The sequence below is a fragment of the Argiope bruennichi genome, chromosome 11 (genome assembly GCF_947563725.1).
Source record: "Argiope bruennichi chromosome 11, qqArgBrue1.1, whole genome shotgun sequence".
Classification (NCBI taxonomy): Eukaryota; Metazoa; Arthropoda; class Arachnida; order Araneae; family Araneidae; genus Argiope; species Argiope bruennichi.
Window position 1 is genome coordinate 5,253,658 of NC_079161.1, and position 14,422 is coordinate 5,268,079.

At 26.0% G+C, this 14,422-nt stretch overlaps 1 protein-coding gene across 4 annotated transcripts in view; it reads right to left on the minus strand.

The window, feature by feature from the left end:
* The window catches only part of LOC129957128 (ribonucleoside-diphosphate reductase large subunit-like), a 46,513-nt gene that overhangs the window by 17,569 nt on the left and 14,522 nt on the right, over positions 1-14,422 (minus strand). For 3 of the 4 annotated variants that reach the window (XM_056069288.1, XM_056069289.1, XM_056069290.1), the window contains 10 exons: positions 14,117-14,217; positions 13,539-13,598; positions 13,407-13,446; positions 11,468-11,630; positions 8,454-8,595; positions 7,334-7,417; positions 6,365-6,606; positions 3,772-3,973; positions 2,697-2,846; positions 66-287 (listed from right to left, as the gene is read on the minus strand). In XM_056069288.1, coding sequence (XP_055925263.1) covers positions 66-287; positions 2,697-2,846; positions 3,772-3,973; positions 6,365-6,606; positions 7,334-7,417; positions 8,454-8,595; positions 11,468-11,630; positions 13,407-13,446; positions 13,539-13,598; positions 14,117-14,217 — 1,406 coding nt within the window. The remainder of the gene's footprint in view (positions 1-65; positions 288-2,696; positions 2,847-3,771; positions 3,974-6,364; positions 6,607-7,333; positions 7,418-8,453; positions 8,596-11,467; positions 11,631-13,406; positions 13,447-13,538; positions 13,599-14,116; positions 14,218-14,422) is intronic. The other variant, XM_056069291.1, reaches the window with a different exon arrangement.

Genomic DNA, 14,422 nt, shown 5'->3' on the forward strand with positions numbered 1-14,422 from the left:
TTAAATACAGAAGAATTCCATATTTTTTCAAATGATCGAATTGACTACAGTAAAGTTTTATTTACCAATTTAGATGCAGGAGAACCAAAGTAAGTTTCATATGGTCCAAACTTTTGAGCCAATTCGCAGCTAGCTTCCAGAGCAGAAAAATAAATTGTTTCAAAAATTTCTACATTCAGCTTCTGTGCTTCATCGCTATCAAATGGAAAACGCATCAAAATGAATGCATCAGCCAGTCCTTGGACTCCAATTCCAATGGGTCTATGCCTTTTATTAGACAGTTCGGCCTAAATAAAAAAAAATGAATTTCATCTTTAATAAAATATACATGCAATCACATTACATAAAATATATACATGAAATGAAAACATAAAAAAACTCCTAATATTTCTGCAAGCTGTCAAGGCAATAAAAAAGGGGGGGAAATCTTTTTAACTAATAACAAAAATATTTTCACAAACCAAATTTTGAAATGGTAGATTACTTTAAAAATCACCAACAAGGTTCTAAAATAACCAATGAACTGAAAAAGAAATATTTTGTTAGTAAAGGCTAGTCATCAGTCCATGTGTTTTGTTTCATAATTACACAGGTCTACACATATTCTGACAACGGAAATTTTTTAAAGTTATTTCATATACTGAAGACAATAATTACATATATTTTTGTTTGTTACTTTTTTGTGAGATTGAGTAATATTATTTATGTCAATATGTTAAAATAGACTTAGGGTAATTTTTTTGACATTCTTAAATAAACTTTATTGACTTAGTTCTTAGCAAATTCCCTCTGCCATCATAAAAGTATTCCATATGTTCTGGTATCTAACCCCAATTCCCTTTATATCCTTGTTAAATCAGTCATTGAAGATCTTTACTAGTATAGCCACCATTACTAGGGAAATGATTCAAATGGCTGTGCAAGTAATGAACATTTATGTTCATATTAGAAGCAGATGTTTGAAAATGTTAAGCAAGTTGTAAACATTATAAAATCAATATAATTTTCAGCCCTGTTTGGTCAGAAAATTCTCGACAACAAGGGAAAATGAGATCCACATTTTTCACCCTGTTTCATATTATGCAGAATGTGATATTGTAGCATAGTTTAAAAGCTAATGTGATATAGCTATCTATTTTGAGATTATCAAAAATTCCAGTTCTATTTTTTCTGTACTTATTCTAGGTACTTTCTATCCTTTATATGCAAAGCAAATGCCATTCTCATCAAAATCGTTTATGACTTATTTCATTAATTCAAACTTTATATAAAAGCAACATGATATATCAATATGAACATTTATATAGAGGCGCCATGATCGTAACTTATCTTACTATAAATTTTAAAAGTTTTTTTTTTTAACTCTAATAAACCTGTTTTCTCTCAGAGGCCATTCTTTACTTGCCCAGTAATATTACTTACATTTGCTTTCTCATAGGTATAAAAAGGAAAAACATTTAATGTAATCCACCCCTCCCCCACACTGATCATTTTTAAATCCACATAAATTATCCATTAGTATTAACAAAATAAATGTAACAATGGTAAATATTAAACATTAAGTATGGCAAATCAAATCATGTAATAAAAATGCTTAATTTCATAATTTGGCTTATTTTATTCTATTTGTGCACATTTATATAAAACACAATGAAAAAATATATTGTCCAAAGGGAAACAGCAAATTCAGAATTCTAATATTGATCATTAAATTCAAAAGCAAGTATGTACTACATATGTTTCATTACTCAGAAAATACTGAATGTCTAAATATAGGCATATACACATGAATATAGGTGTATACATATAAATAATAGGCATATACACATGAATATAGGCGTATACATATAAATAGTAGGCATATACACAAAAGAAAACAATCTCCGACAATATTCACACAAAACATTAATATAAAAAATAAAAAACAATTAATATAACTCTTAATTTAATCTTGATAAAGCATTAGACCTCTGCTCTGCAGCATTTGGTCTATTAGTAACAAACTGATTCCATTTTTGCAAAGCCAGACTTGAATGGGCTAATTTAGGACTTTTTGATGTAATTTGATTTAACTATTTCATTGGATTTATGATCCAAAATAGTTTCAACTCTAGTCCATAGATTCATTTATCAAATTTGTTTAACCCAAATAATACTGTCCATGCTTTTATTTTCATGTCCAATAGTAGCATGCCCAATTCTTGAGAGTGGAATTTAACTTTTTACTAGAAAATGCAATTGGCTTATAGTTTCTTTTAGAATCTTCCTGAGTTACAAAACTTCCTACACCATAATCTGTTGCATCATAATACAATTGAAGCTGGAATTTTGATGAAGACGATTTTACTTTAATTACCACATTTTAAACAAACACACCAGATATATAATGATAAAAAAAAAAATTATCTTTTAGCAAATGCTAAATAATTGAAATTCACATTTTCTAATTAATTTTTTTTTTCTCCCAAAGTGCTGCAAGAGGAAACGAAGTTTAGATTTCTAAAATCTAAAGTATCATCAAAACAATCATGGAAAAGATTTCCTAAAGTATTTAATAGGACTAAAATTCAAGTTAAATGAAAGTAAAATATATTGCATTAGCTAAAAGTTATAACAAATATTAAAAATTAATATAAAATAACAATTGCCAGAAAATAGGAAATCTAAATATAAAAGAAAAAGTAATATTCAATTACCTCAGGAATAGGGTAGTAATTGATATCAATCACTTTGTTAAGATTGTAAGTAACAACTTTTGTGATTTCTCTCAACTTCTCAAAATCATACAAACTATTGTTTAAAACACATCTAGGGAGTGAGATGGAAGCTAAATTGCAAACAGCAACCTGTCAAGAGATCATTGCATTAACTTTCATAGAGCTTATCATCATTGAAAGATATATGAATTAATAGACAATATTTTTTATGAAGATATACTGTATCACATAGAAAATACTAAATTGATGCTTTTAAATTATCACACAGAAAGATATCCATGTTTGATGGATTAGATAAAAAGCTAAAATACTAGTAGCATACATTAAAATATGTTTGTTAAAATATTTATTTTTGGTTACTTTAAAAATCTTTCTCTTTCATTCATTAAAGTTAAATTAACTATTAATGAAAAACTTTTTAAAAATTGCAAAGAAGGCGATATAAAAAAAAGACATCATTTTCAAAGTTGCATTATTTGTATAAGTGGATGAAATAAATCATTTGAAGCACAGTTTTTTTAAGCAAATTAAAGATATCCACATTTTTTCCCCTAGTAAAAAATATTTTGAAATAACCAAAATTATAGATAATTCTCAAGTTCAAATAACTTGTAACTAAATTCAAATTAATTGCACTTAAATAACAAAAAAAAATTATTTAGCTTTATTTTTAAATTTCAGATGAAAAGTAAATGAAAATTTTGCACCAATAGAAAGTTAATGCTAATTTTACCCCCCTTTTCAGATTTGAAATATATCTAGAGAAACACATTAAAAATTAATCTTAATGAAAAGCACGTCTTTCTTATTACTTTTGACTGAAATTGAAATTCATGAATTTATAGTATATTTGGCTTTTATGACCTGCAAATCCATTGATACATACACAACACTTATATATTAATTTTATGCTTGCCATCCTATTACATTATTCCACTGACTAGTGCTCATTTACAGGATGTCATTGTACATATACATTATAAACTTTTCCTCTCAAACCTTAAACAAATTCACAAAGAAATTATCACATCTTGGAACTGAATTATAAACAAACCTCATTTGGAGAGCTGAACTGAATAACTTCTGTACATAAATTGCTCCCTTTCATTGTGCCTAAGTTCTTTTGGTTTGATTTACGATTGCAAGTGTCTTTGTAGAGCATATATGGTATTCCTGTTTCAATTTGTGACTCTACAACTGCATACCAGAGATCTCGAGCTTTCACTTTTCTTCTAAATTTATTTTCTTTTTCATACCTACAAAAAAATAATAATTGAACAAATATCGGTATAATAATTAAATAAAGGTTTGAAAATTGATCTAATGATTTATTGAAAAATAAAAATAACAAAGAAAAATATTGCATGCTAAAGAAATCCAGCAACAGAATTTAAAATAAATAATTTCAATGAAAAGTATAAAGATTCAGAGTTCATTATTCCATTTATACCTTATATGCATTAATACTTTAATTTTTGAGCTTAAAAATCATAATATCTCTAGAGTCAGTAAAACCTGATTCAAGAAGTTCTTGCAATCATTCAGTCCTTATAATAGTCCAGAATATTTGCAAACCTTGCTGAAACTTGTAGTGATTTGTTTCTCCTACCTCAGAAAGTGCTGTTTTGTGCACTGTTGTTCATCTGTGTCTAATTATACACATGTAAATAAATAATTTCTCTTCTGTCTTACTAATGCGTAATAGAATGAATTTCTTTCTCATTTTAATGTTTTGTAACTTATTTTGAACGAATGGTCAGATCATTTAGAATAATATTAATAATATAACTGCTTCCCCAGGATGTGTTATCATTCACTTAAAAATATATGGACTTAATCAATTTGCTTTTTATAATGAAGTCAAATCCATGCTAAAATAAAATATAACCACCTCCACCCCCCTCTTTATATATACATATATATATATATATATATATATATATATATATATATATATATGTACACACACGCACACACATTTTTTTTCATTAATCCGAGAATAAGCCTTTTACACTTTTTAGCTCCATAATTTAAACTCATATTATAATGTCAATGTTTATATTTATGACATATATGTGGCAATCAAATTCAAACAGGTGTTTGAAAAGTTCTGCAGTAAAAATATTTGCCAAATTACAATCAAATTTCATGCACACTATTTCATAAACATGTCATTTCAATTTCTGAAACATAATTAGTTCACCATGTAATAAATATGAGGAGAATAGCATTTGACTGCAAAAAATTTGCATAATCCCAAGATTATTTATCAGGGGAAGTACATCATCCATTACCTGAAAAATAAATTGATAGACCAACAAAATACCAATGCATTTGCTATAAATTTTTGTAAAAGTCATTTGGTTTTGAAAAGTGCACAAACCAATCTCTATAATCATTAAAAAATTCTATTACGTAGCTCTAAACTAATGCATGGTGTAATATTATATACTTGTTCACTAACTGTTCAGTTTTTAAAATAAATTACAGCAACATATGCCTCACTATATATAATTTTTTTGAAATAAGTTCTGGAATTTTGCATTTCCCTCCATTCAACACATAAACAGTCTTTATGCAATACGAGGCATGCCCTTTTCATTATTAAACCTTACTGAGAAAAATGACAAGTGATTATTAGATTCTTTCCAATATCTTGGATGATGAATTTCAGCAAAAAAGGCATTTAATTGCAGCATTTATGAAAGAAATAATTCCCTTAAAACATAGCAACAAATTTCCCTTCTCATCTCAAATTATTTATGTCATGTTATGCATCAAATGTAATTTTTGGAGTGAGGTGATGAAGCAAATGTTGAGTCATATTAGCATTATTATCTTTTACATGTAATCACAAAAATATTGCACATCATTTTTTTCACCAGATTTTACTTTTATTTGCTATTTGATTATCTTCAATGATGCCATTGCTAATCCATTTCATTTTATTTCATATATAATATATTAATAATTAACTTGGTAATAAATGACCTATTTTTGTCAGTTTAAAACTCATATGCATGTACAATGCCACACTCTCCCTAGCAATCGCAACAAAAAACTGGTTTTAAAAAAAAATCCAGAAATCAAAATTATATAATCAGGAAAGAACTGCAGTGTAGTTCCTAAAGCAGTTTAATCAGCAGCAAGATTCAAACATTTTATTTAATATGAATCACTATAAATGCCATTATAGCTTAGGCGTGATTTTGTATGTAAAACTTATTGAAACAATTTATTGATGCAAATCACTTATGTATGTTTGCTATATCTGCTCTAAAATAATTCTAGATTGAATCAAAATACCACATGTATCAGTTACATCAAAATTTTGCATATTTTACTATGTAATTTTTGATAAACAACATTTTGATATCAATGCAACCATATGTACTTAAAAACATGATTATATTTTTAGAATGCTGTTACTATAAGTATCTCCTTAATAGATTTAATTAATGAAGTTTTGATACACAGTGAGCAAATAGATGATTAATAAAATCTTTACACTTTAATACAGATGATATTAAAAAATTTAAAAAATTATTTGCCCACAAACAAAGAGCATTATGGAATTCATTGAAACAGAAAAAATTAAAAGAAATTAAATAGTTGCAAATATTTTAGAGCATAAAACTGCAACTTACTTTTCATACAATTGTTCAAATTCATCACCCCAACAATCCTGAAGTCCTGGTGACTCTTGAGGGCACATTAAGCACCAAACTCCATCCTCCCGCACCCTTCTCATGAACAGATCGGGTATCCATAAAGCATAAAACAGATCTCGAGCCCTCTGCTCTTCTTTGCCAATATTTTTTTTCAAGTTAAGGAATTCAAAAATATCAGCGTGCCATGGTTCTAAATAAATGGCAAAGGCAGCAGGCCTCTACACAAAAAACATCCCATATGTATATTCTTGAACAATGTTTTTAATCATGCACAAATACACGAAAAATAATTAACCTCATCCTTTAATGTTATTTGACATATGACTTGATGTCAAAAACTGCTTTGAAAATGTCAAATGAATTATAAAAGTTAAATATTAACTTTAAAAAGAAAAATTAGTCAGCTAAATATGAACTAATGAAAATTGCTCAGATTCATCTATTGCATCTCCTATTCATGGAGAGTTTGATATTTCTCTCATCTAATATTTCAGCAATTACTGAACTTAATGTACAATAAAATAGTTATGTTTTACAACAAAAACTAAATAATTAATTATAAAACTGAGGGAATTTTAAAATCATATTTCAAGTAAGCATGTACTGAATTATAAAACTGCCATTCATTTAATAGCTGATATTCTTTAAGAAAAATTATTTGCAACAATATTAAAAAATATTGTATAAAATTTAATTATATATTTATTTTTTATTATATTTCAGGTAGGCCCTTCCAAATATGAAAGATCAATATAAAATAATTTTTTTTTTTTTTTTAACGTGGAGTTGGGAAAAAAACCAAAAATAGAGGGTTCTTTTTCGTGTATGTGCATGTATGTGAGATATTTAGTGATCAACAAACCTTAAATTTATTTTTAATTGCAAATTATAATATTCATAAATAATTGTTTTTAATTGAATATGAATTTGTAAAAATAAAATTACCTTATTTCCTCCCTGGCCTATATATCGAGCTGTGTTGTTGAAGACCCTCAGCATAGGTACAAGTCCACTTGCTGTACCATTCGTCTGAAATTGTGTTTATAAACAATTACGTAATTTGACCAAAAATAAACAAGACTCATTTCATCTAATTACATTAATAACTTCCCAATTTTTTTATAAATAGAAATATTAATTAAATTAAATTCACTGAAGAATATTCAATTAATATGACAAAATAAGATTTCATTTTTATCAAACTCAAAAATAGGTACATAATGAACATAAACCTGTAATGTAATTTTTTTTATCAGCATCATTTTTAATAAATCAGAATGAATATTATAGTTGACAATGAAATGCTTATATTTTCACTCAAAGGGTTCTTAGTGAATGAAAAACATTTCAAAGTCAATCAATCATAGAACAAGGCATTAAATTTTAAAACATAGATTATATATTTTTTTTCTATTCAATATATACTCAAATTCTGCAATGCAAAAGATTATAAAACATTAGAAAAACAAATTTCTATTGTATTAACAACTAAGAAGAAGAATCTGAAATCTAATATAAATAAGTGAATTTTCAGTTATCCCCAAATGCATTAACTTCAAATGTCAATAATAAAAATAAAAAATTATTTAATATCTCAAGTTTTAAAAACGTTTATATTTTTGTCAAAATAATTATTCGAATGAGAATTTTTAATAGGGTGTGTTGATTAATTTTATCTTAAAAAACAAGCACTTTATAAATATTTTTTAAGCACCTTTAAAGAAAAAGTAAAAACCAACCATAACTTAATATTTTTTTAATTATAGAATTCGAATGAAATAAATTAAATTGGATATTAATAAGCAAGGGTCCAATTTTATACAAATATACACATAAAATACTACCAGATATTCAGTAACAAGTAGTGTGATTTTAATCTTTTCCGCATAACAGTCACTTTTTTTCAAACCTGTGCCAAGCATATGATTAAATTGAAATAAATGAATTATTCATATCCCCAAAGATATATTTATAAAAACATTAACAAATTTTAAATGTACTTTAAGCATGTGAATAGCATATAATAATAATAAATATATAATGTATTTCAGAATTTGAAACTTACACCATTTATGTATGAGCCCTTTGCTCGTATTTTATGAACATTTAATCCAATACCACCAGCATATTTCGAAATAATGGCACATCTTTTTAAAGTGTTGAAGATGCCATCAATACTATCAGATTCCATATCAAGCAAAAAACAACTGCAATATCAAAAAAAAAATCAATATATATTTATATAAAAAAATGTATATTTAAGTTATGTTTGTTTTAGGTTAAGAAGTCTGTAAATTGCCTGCTGAGTAAATGGTTTTTATTTCATATAAAAAGAAGCAAAATCTTTCACAGTATGAAAAATACAATATAAATTTCATTATCTTCATAGAACTCTTAATTGAAATTGAAATTTTCTATTTCTTATAATTTAAAAGTTTTCTGCATGTAAAAATTGATTCTAAAATGCATAATCTCTATTATACAATAATTGGCAAAAAAAAAAAAAGTTCATCAGCCATTAGTTTGATTTTTACAGCATATTTTATATAAAAGCCTGTGGTCTTTAAAAAAAAAACCACATGTCCCACCATTACCATATCCTTTATTGAGAGATAATGCAAAATAAAAGTCTGGCAGAGCTCTCAACTTCAAAACAAGGACCAGCTTGGTCAAATAACAAGATTGCCACTCAAATCTAAGTATTAAAAAAAATCTGTACATATATGTAATACAAGAGGAAATGCTCAAATATCACTTATTATAGATAGTTAATAGAATATCAATATTCCATAGTTTCAATGAGTGGAAAAAGCAAGGAAAGGAAGCAACAATTCAACATCACTGGAAATAATAGTATACTAAAGAATGTTTCTATTTACATATAGAATAAATAATTTATTAATTACCAAGAATTTAGCAACACAAAATTTGGTATATTGATCACCTCTCATGCTCTTTTAATTGTAAGTCACACAAAATTAAGATGAAATAAAACACAAAATAATATTTTTACAATCATGATACAAACCATTTAATGAATTTTCTAAACCTTTATAATATTTTGCAGTGTCAATTTAGCATACTAATCTTTTGGAAATTGGAACATTTAAAACACATCGATAAAAGTTTATGACATCATACACAGTTCTTAGATTTCTTTCAGATTTTCAACAAGCATACTTTAGTTGACACTAAATCAGTTTGCTATAGCCACATTGCCATGAGCAACACAAGAATTAATTTTGCAATTTCCCAAAAAAATCAGGAAATACCTCAGCTTTCAAATATTAGAATAGAAATCATCTAAACGAATTTTCTCAATAAATAAATTCAACTATTCTTTGTAAACACTTTTTAGTTTTTCAAGAATATCTCAAATCGGATCTTTTCACATCCTGAACATGCCAGGGAAATTTGTGCTTTGGAATAAAGAAATTGTAGCAAATCAACCATTCATATTTTACATAATAATGCATTGTTTTTCAATAAATGTGGATTTAAACATGGTGCAGCATTTAAAATAATAAAAGTTTTGGACATGTATTCAATTTTTTAATAGTATTCTACACAATTATTAAACACTCTACTTAAAACCGTCTTTTTTCAGTTTCAATAACTCCAATAGTAATCGAGTGACTTGTAGCCTCACATTTTTAGCATCATCAAGCTCTATCAAAAACAAGCTGTCTAATGTTTTTGCTTCTTTGATTATGCTTCTTTTGATAATATTTTTCATTAACTGTTTGTCAAGTATAAATAGATTATCATATAAGAAATGTACCATTGGTTCAGACTCAGAATTTTTTCTTCAAGAAATTTTAAGGAAGATCTGAGGAATATTAGCTGTATAAGAGAAGCTAATTTTAGCTAGAATCAATTTATCCTGACAAGCATTTATAATATTATCACTCATGACAGATCCAGGCAAAAAATTGTTAAGGAAACTATATATTTCTTTATGTTGTCAAAAACTTTTAAAGCATGTTCCCAAACGTTGACTTTTTCTACCCAATGAATAGAATAAAACTTCAGTGGAAATTCAGAAAAACTAATAACTTTTAAGAAATTAACATGTCCAACGACTATTTTTAAATATTCTAAACATTTCTCTTATAGTAACATCCACTTCCCATTGAGAAAATGTCCATACTGAAATGCTCCATAGTTCAAAAACATCTAGATCTAAAACATTTAAGTCATTTACACATGACAGTTCTTTGACATATTTTAAAATTTTTAAATTTACATTTGGTTCAATTGTACTCATTTGTAAAAGTAATTGTATGTCCAGACTTGATATAGCTTCTTTAAAATTCTCAAACAGTTCTTGAGTAATGGTATGCCTTAAAAATACTGAATTCTAATATCTTGTGGAGATTCTATTGATTGATTTGCATCAATATTTTTAGATCCATTTGGCATTTTTTGTGAAATGTAATTCAAAGCTTCATTAAAAGTGTATAACAATTTTTTTTTATTTTTAAAGGTTTCTTAAGAGATTGTAGTACAAATGGGCTAATCCATAACAAATAATATATGACACTTTTGTAGGACTTAATGTACATTTTTGGCTATTCCACTATCAATGAACATATATGAAAATATTTCAAAGTATCATTAAATGTATTAAAGAACAAATGCGATGCAACAAGTTTTAATGCTTATGAAAGTTCAGCTTTAAATGACTATTCATGAACTCAGCTTATTTTCAGATATCAAATTTGAGGTTTTGGGGCCTGGAATGTTATCTTCTCCTGACACAAAGTCTAATATCAAAGATGATTTTTTTTAACTGACATGAAATTTTGTATGTTTTCTTATTTTAGCATGACTAATATGAGTCTGTTTTTCCATATTACTTAAGATTATTATCTTCTTACAAATCAGTACACAGAAATCGCTTTTTTTAAATTTCCTGGTGCCTTAGTGCCTTCCTTAGTGCCTTGGCAACCCAGAATAACTCTGCAAGCATAGTCATCCAATCAGAATTCTTAATATTTACTTAAAAATAATAACTAAATAATAATCATACCAAAATGCGAGTGTATAAAAGAGTACTTTTAATCCAAAATTGCATACCTTGATAACTGAGGTCTTGGAGTGCCAGCATTGAAAAGAGTTGGAGATGCATGAGTGAACCATTTCTCAGACATTAGATGATAAGTCTCAATAGCCTTACCAATGTCTTCACCATGAATCCCAATAGCAACTCGCATCAACATATGTTGGGGTCTTTCAACCACTGAAATTAATTCAAGCTTGAATGCCACCATTATGAAAAAAAAAATTTTATTCTAAGATTATTCCAAAACAATTATGGAGTGACTTTTAAAAGAAGAGATAAAACAAGAAAGCAACTTTGAATTTTATCAATTTCTTCAATTATGAACTTTTCAAACCAATTATTAACCATTCAAAAAATTTGAACTTCCATTCTATTCACAAGTATAATTACAAATTCTGGTGAAGATAAAAAGAATTTTTTTTTGTAGGTAAATTATATTAAACCATGAATTTAATTCTCCCATGTTTTAAAATTAGTTTGTCTGTATAACTCAAAGAAACATACATATAAAAATAAGTAATAAATGGTTTGTCCTTCTTCAATTAAACTTATTTTCAACTTAATAGAGTATCACAAATATTAAGGACAATATTGTTGATTTTTAGTAAATAAGCTCTGGGCTATTAATCTTTTTTTTTTTTTTTCATAACTTTGGATATTCAAACTTTTTCAACTTGTTTAAATGAATTGAAACAAAAAAAAAAAAATCAAATATAATTTAAAATAAAATTTATTCAAAGCAATGATTTGTTACATGTAATCATTTTTTAAAAACTAAAACAATCGTATTAGTAAATGGTACCAACCAGCCAAGAATCCTCAATAAATTATTTTCACATTATATAGTCATTTTTTTTTTTTCAAATTCTTCTGGAAATTAAATTTTGCAAAGCTAAAAACATTTGCTAATTTTAAAACAATGTCATTTAAATAAAATAATAAAACTGCAGTGAATTAAAATAGTTTTTAAGATTCTTTTCCATATATGAGAATCAAAAACTATTAAAATATTTTTCTTTCTATTATTACTAACTAACTATTAAAACTATTAAAATATTCTTTTTTTCTTTTACATTTTTTTGTATGCATCTAATTTTTATGTATACAAAAAGTATAATATTAAAAAAAAAAATTTTTTTTTTAATCTTGTTTTAAAGTAGAAACAAAGTTTTCATAAAATAGGAATACAAACTTAAATTGAAATTTTAAATATTGAACACAATGACCAATAAAAATTTCATGGAAAAATCTCATATGCTTCATATTACAGTGATACTGATGACTTTTTAACCAGATTTTGGGCTAAACTGCTTGTTAAGTGAGTGCAACTTCTTGAGGTTCATTATTGTTTGAATCTCAAGATACAGAGAAATTTTCAAAAAATTTTATCCCTCTCTTCCTCACACCATACAAAGCAGACAACTGTATAAAAGTTTTATAACTAAAACTTTTATCAGTTAATAAATAAAATGGTGCTTTGTGAGCTCTGTAACATCAGTGATTTTTTTTAAATTTCATTTATTGCAATTGTATTTTCAAATATATATATATTGTTTACATAATATTTATATAGAATTTGAAAATTATTTTCTATAAATCTGAAATTCAATTTTTATTTGATTTCTTTGTCCTATGTTCAGGATAAATTAATCAATAACAAAATAAATTAATTTCATGTATAAATTAATATGGCATTATAGTAACTATACATATATATTGAGAAGACAGTTTTTATAAATAGTCAGACAAATGGTAAAAAGCTTTTAAGCTTTTATTATGCTATTATCAGTTTAGTATTAATTTCAAATAATAGATGCCATTAAATATTCACAGTTTAAGCAAAATGAAGGTGAAAAGGGTCCAGTTATAAATAATTATAATTGCACTTTGAGTTCAGTTAACAGTGATACAACTCAAAAAGGAACTGTAGAAATAATGATTAAATAATTGTACCTTTATCATCTATTTTTAACAAATATGATCGTTCCAGAGTCTAAAGAAGGAGAAAATCAAAAGTCATTAAATGATGTACATAGAAAAACATTCATTGTCACATTTGTTTTTAAGATGCATTTTCATACTCACCTTAAATCCAAAATAGTTATAATTGTAATCTCTTTTGTGGTCAATGATAGAATTCAGTTTCTATAGAAAAAAAATGAGTTTTAATTTTAAAAAAGAAATTCTTTAATTCTGTTTAAAAAATTCAACTGATGTAAATCGTCAACAATATACTTAAAGAAAAAAAATTGAAAGGGGGGAAAGAATAAACAAAACATTAAACAAAATCCCTTAAAATGTTGTATAATATGCTGTGAAAGCTAAGCAATTGATAATTCCTAGATTTTTGATGAAAGTAGCACACAAATCTATGTTTTTATTTGCAGTAAAAAAAAAAGTATTAAAACAGTGAAATCAATTTATGTGACAATCCAAAAACAGTATTATTTTGTGACAATTTTCAAAAAAAAAAAAAAAAAAAATATGAAAATTACAAGCATTAAATAATTTTAAAACTATTTGAACATAAGATAATTTACGTTTTGTGATAATGCATGTTTGCAATTTTTACAATATTCATTTTAAAAGAGATGATAAATAAATTTTTAAAAAAACATTTATTAAATACTTATAAAATATAACTTTGAAATTAAAAAAATTACCTCAGCATTCTTCATAATCACATTGAAATTATAATCTGATATTAGTGGGGCATGTTTCCCAGTTTTTTTATTCACCAATGTATACAAGTCCTCAATTACACCTAAACAAAATTGCAATATATTAATGCAGCCATTAGGATTTTGAATCATTATGCCAATAGTAAATTTCATTCCTTTGCATTGACAGAGTGAAAAACTAACTGTGCATTCCAATTTTTTAGTTAAGCAACTTTAACAAGCTTATATAATATAACACATGAATGCAAAAATTTCAATATCCTACCAAATACAGAATAAAAATTGATG